The 20,772-nt window shown below is 42.3% G+C and overlaps 3 protein-coding genes across 5 annotated transcripts in view; 1 reads left to right on the forward strand and 2 right to left on the reverse strand.

Moving 5' to 3' along the window:
* The window catches only part of LOC121190613 (cyclin-dependent kinase 17-like), a 34,055-nt gene extending 25,964 nt beyond the window's left edge, over positions 1 to 8,091 (reverse strand). For both annotated transcript variants that reach the window (XM_041051508.1, XM_041051500.1), the window contains exons 1-2: positions 7,792 to 8,091; positions 1,971 to 2,130 (exon numbers count right to left, since the gene is read on the reverse strand). In XM_041051508.1, the coding sequence (XP_040907442.1) occupies positions 1,971 to 2,100 (130 nt within the window). In that variant the 5' untranslated portion in view covers positions 2,101 to 2,130; positions 7,792 to 8,091. The remainder of the gene's footprint in view (positions 1 to 1,970; positions 2,131 to 7,791) is intronic.
* A 1,660-nt stretch (positions 8,092 to 9,751) lies between these two features.
* On the forward strand, positions 9,752 to 20,518 carry LOC121199415 (transmembrane prolyl 4-hydroxylase-like). Of its 2 annotated transcripts, XM_041064079.1 has the most exons (10): positions 9,752 to 9,969; positions 10,071 to 10,457; positions 10,827 to 10,908; positions 15,754 to 15,950; positions 16,113 to 16,203; positions 17,207 to 17,369; positions 17,467 to 17,652; positions 18,143 to 18,233; positions 18,436 to 18,559; positions 19,069 to 20,518. In XM_041064079.1, exons 2-10 carry the CDS (start codon positions 10,089 to 10,091, stop codon positions 19,281 to 19,283), a joined length of 1,518 nt encoding a protein of 505 aa, XP_040920013.1. In that variant the 5' UTR covers positions 9,752 to 9,969; positions 10,071 to 10,088; the 3' UTR covers positions 19,284 to 20,518. The 2 variants fall into 2 exon arrangements, with proteins under 2 accessions (XP_040920013.1, XP_040920003.1); XM_041064069.1 differs by having other exon boundaries at positions 9,752 to 10,457; positions 19,069 to 20,517.
* LOC121199425 (secreted frizzled-related protein 5) lies at positions 11,325 to 13,216 on the reverse strand. The gene is made up of 4 exons (XM_041064093.1): positions 12,648 to 13,216; positions 11,983 to 12,158; positions 11,814 to 11,900; positions 11,325 to 11,644 (listed from the first exon to the last, which is right to left on the reverse strand). The coding sequence occupies exons 1-4, from the start codon at positions 13,214 to 13,216 to the stop codon at positions 11,325 to 11,327; spliced, it is 1,152 nt and encodes a 383-aa protein (XP_040920027.1).
* Positions 20,519 to 20,772: the final 254 nt, after the last annotated feature.

Consider the following 20,772-nt stretch of genomic DNA (forward strand, 5'->3'; position numbering starts at 1 on the left):
TTTTCAAAGCAAAATACCATAACCTAATCCCTCACAAATGTGTGGCACACCCCGTCAATACGAATGCATCATCACCTTTCTTTCACATTCATTAGTATTAATGAATCCGTCTGGCAGAATGTGGGTGGACGTCCACATGTCACATCTCCTATCTTTCAAATAATCCCCCATTTCCTACACATTGCACTGTAAATTCCACTGTGATCCTCTTTGTATTAGGGCTTAATGTTTCCATCAAATCCTCACACGATTCCCTTCCAGGCTCTCACCTCCAGTAACACCGAACTAAAGTCCTCCAAGAACACAGTGGAAGAACAGATCTGAGGTCAGCACCAGCCTCAGCATCGTTTCTAATTAGCACTTTGAAAAATGTGAGGAATGTTTGTTTTTTGTTTTTTTTTCACCACTGTTTTGCACAGTCTGACTAAGATACATAGAGATGTGGGGGGGGGTCGGGAGGGTGATACAGCAAGGGAAAAGGGCAAGAGAAGATGGAAAGTACAAGATGTATAGCAGTGGTTAAAGTTTAATGTCCCTGTGCTCATTCTCTACATCACTTCCTCCATCCCACTCCCACTCTCTTCCTCGCTTCTTGCGCTCTTGTACTCACACAGCTTGAGCTATTAAAGACGAAAGAGAGGGTAAAAATAGGCGGAAGAGGAGGGAGATGGCAGGGATTGAAATTAATCAGTGGGAGATATGAATGTTGCAGCCCGAGTGTAACAGCAACAACGAACAAACATTATCACTCCTTGTATCCAAATGCAAGGCAGCCAACACCTCTAGCCAAAAACACAGAACAGCTATATTTGAACGCTGAAACTTTTCTTTCTCTGACGTGACTAACGTGTCTGCTGAAACACAGGCAACCTCCCTCTATGTTCTGACCTGGTTTCTGACTCAGAGCAAGATAAGGACGTGAACACACACAAACACTCGCATAATGTTAGAGTCAGGTGAGGCCTTGGATTTTTCCAGAGTGGGACCTGCAGTCCTGGAAGACGCCCACCAGATGGCAACAGAGTTTCTGAGTAAGACACTAACACTGCTTTTTGCCCTTTCTTCTCCCAGCTAAAACACTGTCTTTTGCTCATGTGAATTTACTGATTGATGTATCTGAATTCACAACAAAGCTTTGCGAATTCACATACATTTCCAGAAAACTACTCCGGTCAGTCTTGAAGATTTGTCAATAAAGAAAAAGTGAACAGTGAAGTGATAGTGACAAAGCTGATGATGAGGTGAGGATGATGAAGTGGGCTGAAAAGCTGTGGTGAAACTTTGTGTTTATATTTGTCAGTTTCGTGTTTGCACATCTGTATGCCTTTGCGAGATCAGTGCATATAAATAAATATTAAAACACAAACATTTTTGAAACATGGGTACATACTGGTTTATGACATATTTCCAGTAACAAATGCAATATTTTAGGGAGTATTTGGGTATAATATCTTTTATGCATCCCCTACAATGAGCAGTTATGACCTCTATTCTGACTCTTTCAAATACACCCTCATTTGCAAACCACTATATCAGGTAATGCTTCCCCGTGTGCTGAAAAAGCTCCAAATGAAGACATAAGGTCGTGAACTGTTGGTGCACATAAGAAACTGCTCTTTAATAACATGGTTTGCCTGCTCCTGTGTGGTAAAACACTGGCCATAACAGATGCTGGAGTCAAACTAATGGCTGTGTGACTCCTAAGAGGGTTATGGAGGTGACACAATTACTCTACATCATAATGACAACACATGCTACCCTGCTCACTTTTTAAAAGCTTTAACTTCTGTTATCAGCCGAGTTACTGTACTTATATGGAGCACATAGATTTAATGCACATAGTGCGTGTGAACTGTGAAGTTTGAAATACATGCCCTCTTACATGCTGTATGCTTGTCTGACAGCATCTGCTAAGTTGCTTGTGTACACATGTATACATGCGTGTCAGTGCACTAGTTCATGTGTCTCACCATTGTCCCTGGCTGTGGTCGGCTCGTCCAACGCCATTTGTTCTGCCAGTTCGGAGAGGGAGTCGTCGACGGGCCGAGCGCTACGTAGAGACATGGACAGCCTCCGCTTGATTATCTTCATCCTGTCCATCTTCTCAGCCACACCAGCGGAGCCCACAGGCTGAGAGAGGGGGGAGGGACAACCACCAACATCATTATTATTATTATCATCATCATTAGGACCACCTGCATGCCCTGTGTCCGTAATGATGGACAATGTTCTCATTATAACCGTCAACAGATAGATCCACACCACCCTGTCAATCTTCACTGTACAGTGAAACTACTGCAGTGCAGCCTCGGCGCATTTTCTACCGTTCTTTGGGCTCCCAGTGATTGTGTTTGCTCACGCAGCGTGTGTTCTCATTGTTATGTATCCCAAGTGCAAACATTGCAGAATAAAAGACACAAAATGAGAGAAAGGCAGGTCCAGAGAGACACAGAGAAAGAGAGCAACAAACAAAAAATGTACCAAAAAAAAAAAAAAACACATGTAAATGGCTGACGGTGCAGCTCCCCAGAGGTTTCAGACACGAGCAGATGAGCTGTGATTGACACACGTTTCACTGGCTGTTCCATTAGCTGTCCATAATGAAGTGTACAAACTACAGCATACATCCACACTATTCCAAGGCAAAAATGGCAGATAAACTTATGTTCTTCATACTCTATATACACACCATATGCGGCTGATTCTACAGTAGTCAAACGTAAGCTAGTGTCATGTGACAACAACCAAAAAACTCTGGAAATCTGGTTTCAAACACAGTACAGTATAGATGCGGTTACAGGAGAGAGAAGCATCCCATCTTTAAAATAAATGGGGTGAAAAGCTCATATTACTCCAGCAAAGTGTTCTTTCTAACCCCACTATGTGTGTTACGTATTTGTGTGTGTATATATATCTCTTAACGTCAGCGAGCTTTCAAACTTATATACTTTTAAGAGTGCCCCTCAGACATTTAAAGTCTGGTTTACGTATGTGTGTGTTTGTATAAGTGTGTGTTGAAGTCACTTTGTGCGCCGTGTTCTGCTTTACAGGCCTGGAGGTAGAGGCAGCTACAGCAGAGTATTTCTGTGTCCCTTCCACTTCCTGCTCCTTCTATCTAACCCATAAGGGCTTGGGAGCTGACATGCACAAGTGTGCATACACACACACACACTGACACACAAACACACACTGACACACAAACACACATGGCACCCACTGCCTTCCTCTTTGTGTCCAACCTTGGAGGCTTCAACAAAAGCCATTCATCCTTTCAGGCTCTCAGTCTTTCAGGCCTATTAGAGACAGCCAGTGCTCTGAGGGAATTCAAACGCAGCGATCCTCATTCAGGGCGACTGGCTTTATTTCACTGGAAGATGCGTTTAGGCGAGTATCCATTGCTAACAACATTGCCTCTGCCAATTTACATGAGCCCAGTTGGATGAGGTTTGCACCTCAGCTTGAGGCACTTTTCTGAGATGGGAAAAAAAAAAGTTAAAGAAGCGAACAAAGGCACGAAAGGAGAGCATCTCACATTCATTTCATATCATCCGTCACCCATGGATTATCAGTATGGAACGAATTTCCCTCCCCCACTCATTTGCATGTTTTCCCAGACTTCCCTAGAGAAGTGGAAGCCTGTGCGGACAAGAAGACTGGGCTCTCCTCAAGCAACCTTGCATCCGTCATCCACGAATTTTCAGGAATAAATGACTCACATTATGTGGGAACGGCCGATAATATAATGCACTGCTTATTACAGAGATAAATACATACCAGTGTTATCATTAACACACACTTGTGTTTGCACCCATCCGTGCACGCACACACATACAGAAACACAATAATGACTAATTTCACAGTCTTTATCTTATCTCTGTTGAATTAGTCCAAACGGTGATGTGGTGGGAATCTCATTACCCAGCAGCTCAGAGAGGGAACCAATTCAGTGTCACTGTACATTGTATATGTAATTGAGAGCTCCAATTTTATTTATACTATGATGAAATAAGGTGTGTAAACAGCTACACAAAATGAGCACAACATGATTTCACAGAAAAAATAAAACTAATAACTTTCTACTTAGTTTATAAACCTTTTCCATCTGCTTTTCAAAAGCATCTTGTGAAATGCCAGATATCCCAACCAACTTTAAGTATAATCACGCAATGATATAATGATATATATAATGATATATATAATGATATATATAATGATATATATAATGATATATATAATGATATATATAATGATATATATATATATATATATATATATATATATATATATATATATATATATATATATATATATATATATATATATATATGTGATATATAATGATATATATATCATCTCCTTTATCTGTAATATTTCTGCCAGATGACTCAATTAAAGTTGATTTTAAATATCTTCTATCCAAGTTGTGAAGTGATATTAACTTTTCCTTATGTTTAAATCTTTGCTGCACTGCTACAACGTCAGCTTTGTGCAAATACACAGATCTAGGCTGCATTTAGTACAAGACTTGAGCACAATGTAAGACATTCCCAGAGTGTTTTAGAAGTGTATCGGTCTTGGTCAACTTGAGAAAAAAAAAAAAAGGTTTCCGGAAGAATGAAGTGTTATGAATGTGCGTTGGATGTTGAGTCCTGCCCGGTGCAGATGGACGTGGCAATGTGAAGAGCTTGGCAGAGGCACATCAGCGAGTGGGACGAGACATGTGGCTCCAGGCTGCAGCATGTGCAGGCCACTCTCACCAGACACCCAGCAAACAACAAACACCTCTGATATATAACTCCCACTAAACGGAGGGACTCACTCCAGATGACGGAATTGCTCTCACACCTTGAGAGATATTACAAGCTCCGCTGCTGTTTTAGTTGTGTTTGAAAGCTATGCAGTGCACTGTTGATAAGTTCACAAGCAGAAGGTTAATAGGTAAGTAATACAAGGAAGTGAAGAAATAAAACCTTCTCCGACTTTGTACGTCATTTGTGTGCGTCTGTTAACAGCCTGTGAGCATGACCACATCTGTTTCCACATGTATGTGTGTGGGTGGTTGCATGGATGTGGTAGCATAGAGGTGAGGTGAACTGACACGCCCCTGAGGAGGACAGAGGAGGAACACGCTCTGATTTATTCAAGACACACACCATTTGGGTTGCTAGGTTACAGGCCCAGGCTGGAACCGCAGTTTCTGTCTCTGAGGTGAAGAGAAGAAGAAAGGAAACAGACAGAGGCGAAAAGCCTGCGAATTCACAATTCTCATCTCTCTATCTCTCCTACGCTCCACATCATGAACATGCGCACAAACACACACACTCAGCTGTAAAAACTTCCAGCCCTCCAGTGCTTCTGAAGTTGGGATGCCACACAGCACTGCAGCAGGTGATCCTTGCCAGCCTGGCTCTGGGATTCCTCTGCCAATAATGCCTTTTGGAGCCAAAAGAATGAATGGGCCTGAGGACCTGAGTCTGCAGTATCCACGTGCCATACACAAACAGCAGCTAGCTGCATGTCTGACACACTCATGTACAAACGCACACTGACACAGAAAAGTATTTCATGAGAGCAGAGTTGCAGACTTTGACAGCTTGTGTGACCAAGGGATTATTTTGTTTCAGTCAGATATTGTCTTACCTCCTGTACCTCTCTCTCTTTCCTTTTCATCACAAACAAACAAGAATTCTTCTGTAATTCAGCAGCACATGACTCACACGCATGCATGCACACACACACACACACACACACACACAATGTGGCAGAGTGGAACGGGCACTCCAAACACTGCTTGGCACAGCGGCCTGAGGATGCATGAATAATGCACAAATCTGCCCAACTACAGAATCCTACACATATCCACGCAAACACACAAACAAACCAACAGATAACCCAAAAATAAGCCCATTTTCCTTATAAGCCCAATGGCTCTTCCTCATCATCTTTTCTGTCACTAAAGCTAATTCTCCAGAGTTAAATGAGAGGAATAAATTATGTAAAGAAGATGAATGAATAAGCAGAAAAACAAGACTGCAAAAAGACCAGGTAAAAGATCTGAAATGCCATTTTCAGCCACAAGAGGAGGATGGAGAATAAAGCGCCCACTGCTATGATTTCAAAGGGGTCACACAAAGTGCAGAAATATTCCTATAATGTGACTTAGGGCTGAATAATGTGGCTGAAATCAGTATTACAATATTTTTTTTTCTCAGTACAGATATGAGAAATGGATGCAAAACTTATTATATTTGTAAACATGTACAACGTACTTTGGAGAATTACATTTTATGGAAACACTATATATATATATATAATTATTGTCATCAGGATATGATTCTACACCAAGTTGGTACACGATCATGATGAATAATTGGCCAGCAAAAACTTCATTATACATTATTATAATTACTGGCTAGGAGATTTTGATCTCGGAGAGGCCCTTTCCTGGTTAATAAACTTCATTATTTAACCACAGAACAGTGTACAACTGGGTGACATTGAAACCATAGGACATGCATGTGTCAGGACATTTACACAGTGTGAAAGCGAGACCATGTAGAAAATCCCAAGTGGCAAAAAAAGAAACACATGCAAATATGCAACAAAAGCCATAAAATTCAGTATGATATTTGCAAAAGACTAAAATATTTAACAAGGCCCTTAGCAAAAACTGCAGTCAATTACAATTGTTAATATTGTAATAAGCCAGTTAAAGCATATAATATACACACTAATAACACAGAACTATTGTTGGTCTGGGATTAACAGTAAGATGTTTCAACTAGAGTGCAACACAAGGGCAAAGGTATTGACGGATGCGCATGATTTTCAATCTGGACATCCCACGTTGAGAGATTGACATAAATAATTTAGTGCTAAACGATACTCCCAACACGCTGCTAAGAAACTAACTGTCCAGGGGCATGCCTTTGCTGTAGGCTTTAATTGTTCAACCTATACGGTGTTAAGATACGACTTCATCGGGGAGCATCCACGAGGTTATCGACAGCGGCACTGCAGGACCGCAGGACCGGACTGTGACATTTGCGGACGAGCGAAGCTCCCGACAATATCCCATGTAACTCGACATGACTGCGGGCTGGGCGCACATAAGTGAGCAGCGAGCAGCCGTACGATAAATATCACGGGGCTCGAACTAAACACGCGGCGGTTCACGTCGGATCTGGCCTGACTGGCGGAGAGATTCCTCTACCTTCCAGGCCTTTTGCGTTTTCGGTCAGTTCCTCTCTCCCCGTGTTTTCCTGACGCAAGTATCCGGGAGGAGGAGAGTGAGGCAGGGCAAAGAAAAAGTTGCACAGCCGTCCGGCCGGCTCAGAAACTCAGCTCGGAGACTGTTTTTGACGTTTTAGATTTGTATGTACGAGGGTCATGATACCCAGATTGTTTAAAGATCTGAAGTACATTGCTCTAGGAAATTAAAATCGAGGCGCCTTTATCGCTGTTTATCCCATTTATGTGCTGTGGTGTCACTTAAATTTACTTGCGATTCGGATTTCTGCAGTGATATTTGGAAGAGCGCTTAAGTATCCACATTAGTTAAACACAGACTTACTTAACATAACCCAGTCAAAATCACCAAATATCTTTGTTTTAACGAGTCGAAATTAAAAATAATAGTAATAATAACAGTAATAACTCCACCTGCAATGTCAGGTGATAGGACAACCGCTGTTTTCGTTGCGTGTTGTCCCAACGTTGACATTACAGGACCAAAACGTGGTGTGAAGACAGGCTGAGTATAAACAAACACAAAATACCGCTGACACCGACCTGCTAGTGTTTGTGCTGCAGGAGACTATTGTTCCACTTGTGTATGATAATCCAGGCAGCACACGCTGGGATGAATCCACTGCGACAAGTTCCTCCAACTACTTTGCCGTAAAACACACCAGATTGCCTATTACCCGTCGGATAACTCTTATCCCAGTGTTTTGCGGTGCGTCGCGGTGTCCCCTCGCCTGAGTGACTGCATTGTTGGCCTGTAATAACGCATTATTCGTCTTTACTTTCGCTCATAATCAGCACCGTCCCGTCCGGTGATGATCAGCCATATCGCTGCTGCTGTGTGGATCCCAAGTGGAAGCGGTGGCGTGATCCCGGAAAACACCGCAAGGGGTGTGTGTGTATGTATGTGTGTGTGTGTGTGAGACTGTGAATGTGTGTGGATCAGACTCTGTAACCTCCACCCCCACCCCCTACTCCCTCACTGTATGTAAAAAAGGGGGTCAAATAGATTAATTTGGGGGGGGGGGGGGGGGGGGGGCAGTGTCACCGGGGAAATTAGCCTTCATTATCCAAGCCCTATTCCCATCTAAATATGCACCTCACAGAAAATTCCTGGTGAATAATGCATGTACTGAAAATTATGGAAATTCGACTGTATGATCCACCACTGCTAAGCTGGCGCCGACAAGAGTGAAAATATAGTCTAAAGATCATCTTCAAGTTTCGCTTTCCCAGTTCAAATAAAAATTTCTCGAGGTTCCCTGAGTGGTGAGGTTTAAAATTCACTGCGATGAACACATCAGACAGATTGATGTGGCCTGAGTGTAAAACACAGGATGAGTTGGCTCAACTGGATTACATTTAATTACAGTCCTCAACAGCACAGATTCGTGCTGTGGCAAGCATATTCTCCTTTTCATATAAAATGGCTACTACCTGGATGACTACTGTGTGGAACTGATGCCAAGATTTTCACATAACATGCTTTAAATGTGTGTGGGTGTGTGCTTTTAAGTTAAAAAAATATATATATTTTTCATATATATATATATTTTTTTTTTATGTTTTCAGGGGATCACCTGAATCCCCAACCATTACGTCGGGAATCACAGATGACACAGCAAACACGGTTGACGATGAGATGTGTGCCCTGCTGGTCTTCATCGCCACCGTGTGGTTCATTTAAACAACAGCAGCATGTTTTCATCCATAAGCCAAAGTCATTCACAGGAGAAAATCTTAAAGTGCTATAGTCTAAAGAGGAGTTACAGATACACTGAAATTATACGTTGGGTTGTGAAAGCTTATTCCGGTATTTATGAAACTAAATATCTGTTTTCATTTCGATTGTCTTTAGACAAAAATATTAAATATGTGGACATATAATTAAGAGGTTAAAGGGGCACACCACTGATTGTTCATGTGAGGAACTCAGACAGGAAAACAGTTATGATATTTTCTATGGCTTCAGAGGGAGTAAGGGTGAGTAAAGGTCCTGATTTCTTGGCCTTTGCTGTTTCCGTTTTGACCATCAATTGTTAAACTCCATGTCTTGTAATTTCCCCAGCTTTACAAAAGCAGAACAGCATTGTAATGAAATTTCTTTTACTCCACTACATTTGTTAGACACCTATAGTTACTGCAAATTAAGATTTTAAATAAAAAACATTGTGTGAATCACTAGAGATGAAACCAGTGGTTGCCACTCACGCAGCTCCCCCAAACACATTTCAACTGAAATGTTCAATGCAGGTCTTTTACTTGTAGTAGAGTATTTTTGCATCATCGTATTGGTACTTAGGTAAAAAGTAAAACATAAGAATACTTCTTCCACTTCTTGTTTGGAAGTTAAAAAAAAAAACCCAATCAGCGGTCCAGACCATCGTGTTATTTTTTTTCTTTGGCGTTGACCGTTAGAGGCCGCTAACGGTTTGCCGGACCTGAAACGGCGCCCCCCGCCCCCTCTGTGGTCGTTAGCTTGTCCGTCTTGTTGTTAGGCAGGTTGTCAGGGGCAGCGGCACCAGCCCAGTTAGCTAACAGGGGATTAAGGGACTTTAGTTAATGATGACACATTTATTAATCAAAGAAAACGACTGGCGGCACACCGGCTTTTTCTCTCGGAGCTGCCCTGTTTCTTTGGGTAAAAGCAGCAGAGGCGACAACGTCGTTTTTTTATCGAAACGGCAGCAGGTTCGCAGCGGGGTTTGCCCCATAGCTAGCTAGGTTTGCTAACGTTATCGGGCATACGTAAAGTGATAGACATTGGCAGTAACGTTATCCAGTAAATCGATATTCTCCAACTTTCCGCTGCGATTGATTCACAGTTTGTTTTTGGTGTGAGAATGGACGACACTGAAGAACATTTAATGAACGAGGAGGAATCCGATGGTTGCGACAAACCATCGTCGTCGCCCTACAATTCCCCTTTCCGCTCCACTCGACTACACATCCAGAGGAGTAATGTCTGCTCTCGGGCTTATTTCGTTGTGGTCATGGTCTTCTTCCATGTGTACATCCTGAATGTTATCGCCCTGCTGCTCTACGTGCACTACAACAACGGACCCGGGGATCTTGTCAGTGGAGACGGTGCCCCTGCAGCATCAGTCAGCGAGGGTGGGGGCACTTTGCCCCATCCTGACCCAGCACCAAGGGAACTACATGTGGAGGACTACAGTCAAAGTTTCAGTCTTCCTCGCATTGAGGGGATACGGGTAAGAAAACTGTCATCATTTCAGTACGATTAAGTGTGCCATTTTAATTCATTGATGGAATGAGATCTACAGTGTAATAAGTCACTCAAGTAAAAGTAAGATTATTTATACTTTATATACAAGTAAACAATGAGTACGCTTTTAAAAGGCTCAAAAAGTGTCAGTATAGTAGAAAACAAAAGTGCTCAGTCAGAGAATCAAGATTTATTTCTTACTTCCACTACATGCTGTAAAACCATTTATCACAATTTACTGCCCAAATAAAATTTAGTGAACAATCTAATTTTACTTATAGCCGCTATAGTAATGTCTGTGCATCTCAACCCCCATGTCGTGGGAGTGCTGCTAATGTCTGTTGTCCATTTGTAGGTGGGATATGTTCAGCAGGTGTCCCTTGTGCCAGACAGAACACATGAGATGAAGACTCTAAGCTTGAAACCTCTGCTATTTGGTAAGTACAGTGCAGTATTTGGGTTATGATGTGCAAGTAATGAATAAATGGTATTTCATCGGGATTTAGAGCACAAAGTTTTAATTATTCTCATACTCATACAAATATAGACCAGTAATATTTACTTAAAATTCACAGATATGTACATTTTCTATGAAACACCCTTTATTTCTTTGACCTCAGCTGCATGAGAGACAGTGTTGATACTTTACGAGCTCCTTTGTGATCAGCGTATTGCATTTTTTTTCCATAAACACAGAAGTTTGAACTTGATTTGAAAAGACTAGACCAAGCAGTATTTACAGTTGTTGGCTTGTTGTTAAATTCTATATGCTACCTCTATGTTTACCCTAAGCATAGCCGTTTAATCGTTTCAGAATTCATTTCTTTTGAATTTTCTATCCGAACACACAGTTTTAGCTCCTGCATCTGTGATGTTTCCATTTGCGTGCGGCTGCCATCAGGTTCTTGTCTCGTCTCTGCCAGGCGTAAGCCTTATTGACCACCAGGCGCCCCCCCTGCACTGTGCCTGTCACTAGGAAGGTGCCGCCTCGTGGGTGGTTCCGTGTCATGTTCCTTACACAGGTGGCATCCCTCTCTAGCCATAGCTCGATGTGGGAACGGATCTGCCCTCCTAACAGTGGTCCATGCTTTAGAACATCCAGTTTGGGGGCCAGCGAGAACTGAGACAAGCTTACTGGTGTGTACTTGAGCCGTGTTAGACGCAGTTTCACAACTAGGGGAAAAAAGCAGATAAACACAAAGCATAATTGACATCGCCTATTTGTGGAGCAGTGTCCTGTTGTCTTATTTTTTGTACATTATTAATGAAGAACTTAAAAAAAATATATAATCAAGGATAGGAACAGACAGGAGCAAAAAGGTGGAAGAATACTGATACTCACCAAAATCACTCCTACAAAAAGTCTCCAGTGTATCTTTCGAAGACGAGGCCTCTTCCAGCTCACAATCCCGACAGCTTGCCAGTGGCACTGAAATAGTCAAACCACTAATTGAATCGGTTGTTAAATGAAGTCAGCTCAATTATATGTGTCCGTGAAGTCAATTTCTTACCTCTACGCCCCCCTGTGTGAACAGTGGTGTTGGTGATGGAGGAGATACACATGAGATGGTCTGCAGGATACTGGTCACAGCGTAGAATTTCTGGCCAGGGGTAGCCATAGCAACTCATGATTGGTGCACAGCTGTCCCGTACAGATTCGCACAAACTCCTGCAGGGCGATATAAACCTGATAAAGAAAAGATGGAGAGGGAACATGGGCAGCATAGAGGGTTTGAATCAATAGTGAAGTGGCAGGTAACAAACAACACTGGATTAGATACCATTTGCTGTTTTTTCTTTTTCTCAACTCAGAAGTGCTAATGTAACTGAAAGGAGATTATAGTGTTTAATGGCTGGCTTAGTTTCTGTGTGAAACCAGGGCCCTTCCTCAGAGACTAGTATCAATTTGCATAGCTTTCAAAAGGGCGTTAACCCTTCATGATCCCGCTGCTGTGCAACTTTGTAATTAAACTAAAAAAAAAAAAAAAAAAAAAAAAAAAAAACCTACTCTAAATCCTTTTTTTCCTATTTATAAATGGTCATTCTTCTCCCAATGTGAGAGTGCTTTGGCTACAATGTTATTACAATATCAAGTGCATTTCAACATGAAAGATTGTGAGACATTTTCCTGTGAAAATTGCAATTTCTACAAAAAAGGTATTTTGAGTAAACTTACCTGTCAAGGCAGATGGGTGCAAAGAGAGAGCAGAGAAAGATGCGGGCATCAGGGTGACACTCTCTGGCGAGTAGTGGCAACCAGCTGGCACTCTGTTGTACAGCCTCAGCTGGAGACTCATGGCCCAGCAGGTTGGGCATCCTCATAGTGTCATAACCGATGTTTTGGCACAAGGCCATGCCAGACGGGATGGGCACACAGCGTGAGGAACTGCGGGGCTCCCACAGTCCACCCTCTCCCATAGAAAGTATGGACCTGATGCCAGTGGTAGCACCAATGTCCCCCCACACTTCACCATCCTCTTCTGTTGCAGGTCCTGGTCTAGAAACATAAGTATTTCCAGTTTCAGTGTTGCCCTCAATACTTGCCCTGTCCCAGCTCTTATCCTTTACCCCAGGTTTAACCCTACCCTCAGCTGTCACTCGCCCCTCCAACCCTGCCTTTACTCTACCAGCACCAGGACCAAGCACCAATGTGCTGCTAGGCCCTGCAAGCAGAAGGAGAAGTAGTACAGAGGCTGAAAGGGAGGACTTTCTGGAGCTGAAATGAAGACAGAGCACTGAAGTCATCCTGGGGCCGACGTCGGAAAGAAAAATAAATCTTGTAGTGTGTCTCTTGAGTGAAAAAAGACCTCTGTGTGACAGTGCAGGAGAGGATGGCAGAATAGGTGTATTTATAGGGGGCAGTGATGACATTTGCATAGGAAGGGGTAAGGGGAGGTGTAGAGAACAGCAGGGAGAAGGGGTGTGGCACACATTAAAGCGTTATTAGAGATGCAGATCCACTTGCATTTATGAGCAGATTTAAGTTTGTTTGACAGAGCTCAAGATTAGTAATGTGGGTGATTTGGCATTTGGATACTTTTGGATTTATGCCATTTCCATCCCCACAGCTTGAACTGAGGAAGAGACTGGCCCTCATGTAGTGAAACTCCTCCGCCCCTTTCATCCCACATTTTCTTCCAACCCACACTTAACTACCCTGTCCCGCCCTGACCTCTTTGCTTTTTGCACTTCTTTTCTCATCTGCCTCTGTTGCTAAGAGGGAAAGAAGGGATTTTTATTTATTTTTATGAACATTCACTCCTTATGAGAGATGAAGATACCCATAATAGTAAGAAGCCATTTAAGCTGCCCTCAGGGTGAGGTCATTGCAGAGCTATAAGCATTCAAGAAAAGATAATCAACATGCAAAAAGTCTCTAAAAGTGACCGTGAGCCCAGTGTGCAGACACGTACATGCTCAATTGTGTGTGTGTGGATGTGTGCTTAGGACACAAAATTGGTGTTGTCCTGCTGTGTAGCCATGGCCTGATTCCTGTTCAGACAAGCAGGTCACTTCCTTTCCGGGGGAGAAAGAGAGACATCGGTGGGAGGGAGAAGAGAGAGAGACTCAGTCCCTCTTTATTCATATCAGTTATCCAGATTAATGAGGCTTGACTGGACAATAGGGATTAACCAAGTGGGTACAGTGTAAAAGACACGGGTGACAAACAAGGCCTCTACTGTACAGGCAGACAACCTGCCGGAAGCCTTTTATTAAGAGGGTCATGCATTGCTGTGAGGGAACCATGAAACACTACTGCCTTCACACTTGAGGTCTTAATAAATCAATAAATCAGTGTGATAGAATACATAAAATAGGATGTGCGCTGGTGTAACAAATTTTCTAGGAAGTCCAGGCAGAGTTAATAAAAGCATTAGTCCGGGGACAGATCTTAAAGTTAGAAAACAGAAAAGAAACTGACTGTTTTCACGTTAGGTGGTTTGGAAAATACTGTCTGCTCTTAAGTAGGTGTTAAATCAAACAAGTACACCAAATTCTGATTCTGTTACTACTTCACAGTAATTGATATCAGCACTGTTCCTACCTTCCTCTGGGACAAGTCCAGTGTTGTCACTCATTAAACGGCCTAGTGGGATAGGCTATAACACAAGTGACTCATTGGGGAGTGACAGAGGGGAATAGCTTATGCTTATTATATACACAGTCTTTATATACTGTACTAGAGTTCATGTGCTTAAACATTTACTAGAATATGCAACAATGTGCTTTAGCTTCCTTGTGTCCTAATTAATTGTATTTTCATATAAATTCTCTTTTTATTTTCAGGAATATGAGGTTCTGAAAACACATTGCTCAATCTGAGTCCATGTTTCAATCAGAAGATCTTACTAATTTGCTGTACGAAGACTTTTCTGTGGTATTTGTCTTGCCTTTTAGGGCCTACACATCCTAACCATTCGACTATTTGCATACGCTGATCAAAGTATCTCAAAATTGCCCCTTCACCCTGAAAGATTTTGTTAGGCAATCTAAAGTAATCTATTTAGTAGTCTGACAGATCAAGTCAGCAGCAGTGTTAACAGATGTCTTTTAATCCATTTAAAAGTCACTCACCATTTCAGGTGTAATACAGTTACGTTACATATGTGTGTGTGCAGAAGACGTGAGAAGACTTTTAAAACTTGAGATATGTTTTTGAAAGAAAGTGAATGGGGGTACTGTGGGTACTGATATCCGTCTGCAGCTCACAAGAAACTGTTTCCCTTTATATGCTTTTTATCAAGTCATGGGATCACTGTTACCTAATCATCATGCGTAATCTTAACGTGTGAATGTGTGAGTCATTATGCATAACAGTCAATCTATGAACAGACCCAGAAACTCAGCCACACTTTGCATGTTTTTGATTAGTCTCGCCTAATCTCCAAGCCTATCTCTTTGATAGATTGTATATCCTTGATCCTCACTCTAATCGTGGGTAGACTCGGAGTTGGCAGGTATTATGATAATATGGACCCCTCATTTCCATAATTCTGCATTTAGAAAAGTCACGTAATGTGGCAGTTCATTTGTGCTTTCAAAAATCAGTGATTAAAATAAGCTGATTTTTTTTTTCAGACCCCATAGACTTAATATAATGTGCAGTGGAAGAATTTATTTTGTGCATTGTATGAGTGAGGAGGAGCATGTGAAACACAAGTGTCTCTTTTAAAAAAAACTTGGGCCTTTGAGAGGTACTGACAACATCTAATCACGCGTTGTCCATGGCAGCAGTGTGTCCCAATATTTTCCAGTGTGGTCTTTTTTTCTGTCCTTGTCAGAGATCCCTGGCTTCCTGTCTGAGGAGGAGTGCCGTGTGGTGGTGCAGCTGGCTCAGCTCAAGGGTCTGATGGAGAGCCAGACACCAGCACCCAGCCAGGGACAAGAGGAGTCAAACCAGCCATTACTTTCTTTCAGCACAGACGAGATCTTCAGTCTGTTGGACCTGAACCAGGATGGGTTGTTGCAGAAGCAGGAGGTGATAAGACAGAAAACATCTTGTATCCATACGACATACAGCTGTAGAAGGAAATCAGATTTCCAGAAAAATCTATTTCAAGTAGTGAGAAATGAGATGAACTGTCAGAACATGTTCTGCTTTTTTATTGATATGACAAAAACATTCTGGTCTGTCCTCCAGATTGTGAGTCACTCACGTTCTCGAGATGGAACTTGGTTGAGCCCAGACAACTTACGGCAGATACTCACTGGTCTGGAAGCCTGCCCAACAGGTGTGTGTTCATGTGCTTTGTGTGTGTCAGTACATTTTAGGATTATTCGGATTGATTCCATTTAGAGAAGAGCATCAGTTAAGATCAGTTTTGGGGCACAGTAAGTACAATTTTGAGTTTGTGAGACTGTGATAGAAAGTGAATGCAACTTGAAATGGAATAGGTAAATGAATGAATGAAGTTTGTACTCATCTAATTTCTGTGCCTGCAGAAGACAACTTTATAGGCCTTTTTTCCAGTTTCATGTCCCATACAGTTAGTTAACTGAGTGGTTCAGGATGAGCATGTCAGATTTAAATGTGTAAGTAATAAATCTACTGGACTAATCTCTATCTGTTATAAGTGTGAGTCTGCAGTGGTTGGGTACTTGTAAGAGTAAAGTAAGTGGCTAACCCGGTGGCTGTGATTGCGTGCAAGTCTGTGAGTGGCAAGGCCGGAAGTGACACCGTTTTGACCTGATGCCATTGTGCCAGGCGTTGTACACATCCCAGTCCGGATGTGCCTCATCCTATCTCATTAAAAACTGATTATTCTCCAACCCCTTTTCTTAATTTTCCCCCGGATCCCCTGTCTGCCCCCTCCCCGCCCCCCCAACTCCCACCTCCACACTCTTTCGTTAACCCCCCACCACTACCCCACCCCCCTTCCCAGTCACTTCTTCTCTGGCACCCCAGAGCTATTGTTGCGGCTGGGGCGCGATCTCCCAGGGGAAGTGATGGGGGGCCAGAAATTCATTCAGCTGAGAGAAACAGCATACGGTTGGACAAAGAGGGATAGAATGGAGGAAGAGAGCGAAGGGGGCTGTCATAACCCACTGGTCACCACATTGTCCAAGAATTCAAGATTAAATGAAACTGAATTGGAATTGTGAAAGACTGGTTTAATAATATCACAGGGATCGCGTTCATCTGTAGTTATGAGGTTGTATTTTAACTGTACTTTTGTGTCTTAGCTATATGAAGGAAAGAAAACAGCAGAGTTTTTGTGTGTGTGTCCCTGGCAGGGATTCTGACCTTGGAGGACTTCAGGCGTGTTTATGATGTGTCCCAACGCCCAGGACACCAGCGAAGTGGGAAGCTCCGGAGTCAGTTCAAACACAGAGGCAAACATACATGGCTTTACCAAGGCCTGGGATCCCACCATGTGCTGCAAACACTCAGGAACAGGTAAGTACACATGCACACACTTTGTCATGCTCTTAGAGCGGCCCGTACACTCTTTCTTAATGACATACTATTTTACCCCCTTTTTTGTTTTATTCAGAGTAATCAGCCTGACACGTCTGCCGTCTGCATTGGTTGAACTGAGTGAGCCGCTGCAGGTGATTCGCTATGAGCATGGAGACTTCAGTCATGCCCACCACGATAGCAGCCCTTCTCTTTCAGAGACTACCTGTGCACACACACGACTGGCAGGAAACACGTCTGCTCTCACAGAGGTCTCTTGCAGGTACGCATGGCGTGCACTGTTTTATATTTTCTAGTTTCTCTTCAGTTACTTTGCAGTTTTTCAGAGTTTAGCAGGTCACAGATCAGCACACAAACAACTTTAGCTACCTCAAAATTAGCTTAGCTTTTCATGTCATCACTTTGATTATATATGTTTATAATACATAATGTAGTATGTACACGTTTTTCTTTATTTATTTGTAGATTTACTCAGATTTTGGTGTAATGTTGAATAATTCCTGTAGTTTATCAAAACACCTGGGATTTTTTTAAATTCTTAAAGTGGTTTGTTTGATGATCAGTACTAGGTACAATTTCTTTGCTTCTCACTTGTTTCCCAGAAGGATTACTTTCAAATTCAAATTTTAGTGCCAGTCTGTAGTCATTGCTTTTAAAGTGCTGATACTTAAAACAACAATAATGTCTCTTTTGGGTATTTGGAGAGATTTCTTTTCTGTATGTTTGTCACTTCCTTTCTCATTTTATTCCAGGTATGTTACTGTGTCATTCTACCTCAGCTCTGCGGAGGAAGGTGGCGAGACCACCTTTCCTGTGGCAGACAATCGTACCTACGAAGAGCAGGTGAGTGCACTTTCACAACCCATGGTCATAAACCTGTTTTTCTTTTTGCCGCTCTGAAATGATGACAACTGTGCATGACCTGAATGCTGCTGATAATGCGCAGACAGTGCTGACCCATGACAAGGAATCTGACACCTAAGTGAGCACAGTGTGCCAAAACAAATGATTAGACACAAGCTGTTTACAGTTTTGTGTGTCCTAGGCACTGGTCCAGGATGGAGTTGATTTGACAGACACCCAGGAGACATGTGGCAGAGGAAACCTGAGAATAAAACCTACTACTGGGACAGCTCTTCTCTGGTACAACCATCTGTCTGACGGTAGAGGTAAAAACAGATGACCTTGGCTATTCCATTTGCACACACCTAGTGAGCCCTTCATTGTGTTGGTTTGGGTTCTTCTATTGTAAGAAGCAGTGTACATCAAATCCATTGTCACTAGGCTTTAGGCCTGAATCCAGGGAAAATCAAGCATGCAAGCATACTTTTTTAATCCACACTTCTCTTAGGATTGTCACCTTCCAGGGGTGAAAGCTTACCACACTTTTCTCTCCTTTTCCATGTCTTTTGCCCTCCCCATTTTCATTTTCATTTTCTCTCTCTGCTCTTGGTTTACTGTAACTCATCTCATTCAGTCTGTTGTGAGTATCATAACTTCTGGGACTGAAATGATTATCTCGTAGGATTCAGTAGGGAAGTGCAGCAGCGTTATATGAGACTGGGTTAGTCTTAACAAAGACAGATGTTATCGCATTAAAAGTTCACCTCTGTTCAGTAGCTGCTGCACTCGTTCCTCCCTCTTAAATGCTGTTCATCTTCTTCCGTTCCTTCCCTAGGTTGGATGGGTGAGCTAGATGAGTATTCCCTGCACGGTGACTGCCCAGTCAGGCGTGGGGTGAAGTGGATGGCCAACAGCTGGGTAAACGTGGACCCAGACCATCAGATGCAGGCCCGCTACCAGAGACTAGTTGCTCAGAGGCATCGAGCCAAGTCGGCCATGGAGGAGCATTACCAACCTCTCTCACACAGTGACCTCCACCAAGATCTATAGCCAGGCTTTTTTAATGACTAGACAGAGTGACCATCAATTTAAAACAGAGTCAGTTTTGCAGCTATGAAGCCTGTGAGGCCTGACAGACCTTTCCACACTATCAGAGGCTGTAGGTAAAATGAAAAATGCACAAAATCACATCCCAGATATCTTCTCCTTTCAGTAAATCTATCTTGCATTATATTTTTGTCTCTCAAACCACTGCTCAGATACCCTTGTTTACTTAATCAACCGTATTGTAATGCGAAGTCTTGGAAACAGCCCAGAACTCAAAAGCAGACAGGTTAGCAGTGTTAAAGTTTATTCCAAAAAGTGAATGACAAAAGTGAAAGAATGGCAGCAGGTGGATTCCAGGGCGGTGAAACAGCGTCAGCAGGAGCAGTGGCGAGTGAGCACGAGGGAAAAAACCAGAGGGTTCTGCAGATGAAGAGAGAGCATGGAGGTTAGTGGGAGTCAGGAGGAGAAGGCACAAAAAAGGTAAGTAATCCACAAAAATCACGAGTAGGAAAGCTCAGAGGTTAGTCACCACAGGAGATGATGGAACGATCTGGCAAGGGTTGACAGGAAAGCCGATCCTCCTATAGTCTGGAGGGAAGGCTGATTACGCACAGGTGTGCGCAATCAGCTGAAGGAAAGGAGGAGCTGCCCTGGAATCTATTAAATCACGCCTTAAAGAAAATTATTCAGAATAACATATCTAAGATGCAGTCATACATTAGAGATAAGCCTGCTTAACTGCCATCCATTTCGGTTAACTAGACATCTGTTCTGGTTGCAGGTCAGTGTTATTTACTATTAAAGAATTAAAGCCTGTTTTTACAAGCCATATCACAAAATTCATTTTTGAATGTGTACCTGAGGGATATTTTTGTGAGATCATGTAGGTCTGTTCTTCAGGTTTATTTTCAAGAGTTAATGTGCTTTTTTCATGAAATGTTATTTAATGGGTTTGCCACACCTGCTGCAAATGCAGAACTGGTCTAAACTGGACTGACAAATTGCTTGTCACACTGGCTGTGGGTGGCAAGTCCTTCAGGTGTGATTCAAGCTTAGGTCTTTGGTATTCCTACTTTTGTTTTTTGTATCCTCACAACTCCAAAATATTTAACTGTCTGAGAGCATTTATTTGAGTGTTATTTATTACCATCATTTGGTGATTTTAAATTAAAGGAAAGGATATTTATTACATATTTATTTACAGCTTAATGTTACACTGAATTTGTCACTTTATTTGTTCTATGGTATGAAATATATAAAGCAATGTTTTATTAGTGATGTGTATGTGGGATCATTCATGCAAACCTGTTGATATAGACAATGCCCACTAGATGTCGCCCAATATCAAGTACAGCACTACAGTTTCTCTGTGGATCGTGAAACATGAGTTAGTTCAGAAAATGTTGTAATTGTGCTATAATTTATTACTGCTGCTCTAGCATCAGCTCAGGTTCCACCATAGATAAGCAAACAATATGGCAGTGCATATGTT

The sequence above is a fragment of the Toxotes jaculatrix genome, chromosome 2 (genome assembly GCF_017976425.1).
Source record: "Toxotes jaculatrix isolate fToxJac2 chromosome 2, fToxJac2.pri, whole genome shotgun sequence".
In the NCBI taxonomy this organism is placed as follows: domain Eukaryota; kingdom Metazoa; phylum Chordata; class Actinopteri; family Toxotidae; genus Toxotes; species Toxotes jaculatrix.

Bases quoted from the DNA above. Each gene is read 5' to 3' on its own strand.
- LOC121199415 (XM_041064079.1), top strand. From the start codon at position 10,089: ATGGACGACACTGAAGAACATTTAATGAACGAGGAGGAATCCGATGGT. The intron at 17,370-17,466 runs GTAAGTACACAT...TGTTTTATTCAG, and splicing joins CTGCAAACACTCAGGAACAG to AGTAATCAGCCTGACACGTC. The intron at 18,560-19,068 runs GTAAAAACAGAT...TTCCTTCCCTAG, and splicing joins CCATCTGTCTGACGGTAGAG to GTTGGATGGGTGAGCTAGAT.
- LOC121199425 (XM_041064093.1), bottom strand. From the start codon at position 13,216: ATGACTTCAGTGCTCTGTCTTCATTTCAGCTCCAGAAAGTCCTCCCTT. The intron at 12,159-12,647 runs GTAAGTTTACTC...TTTCTTTATCAG, and splicing joins GCACCCATCTGCCTTGACAG to GTTTATATCGCCCTGCAGGA. The intron at 11,901-11,982 runs GTAAGAAATTGA...TGACTATTTCAG, and splicing joins TCACACAGGGGGGCGTAGAG to TGCCACTGGCAAGCTGTCGG.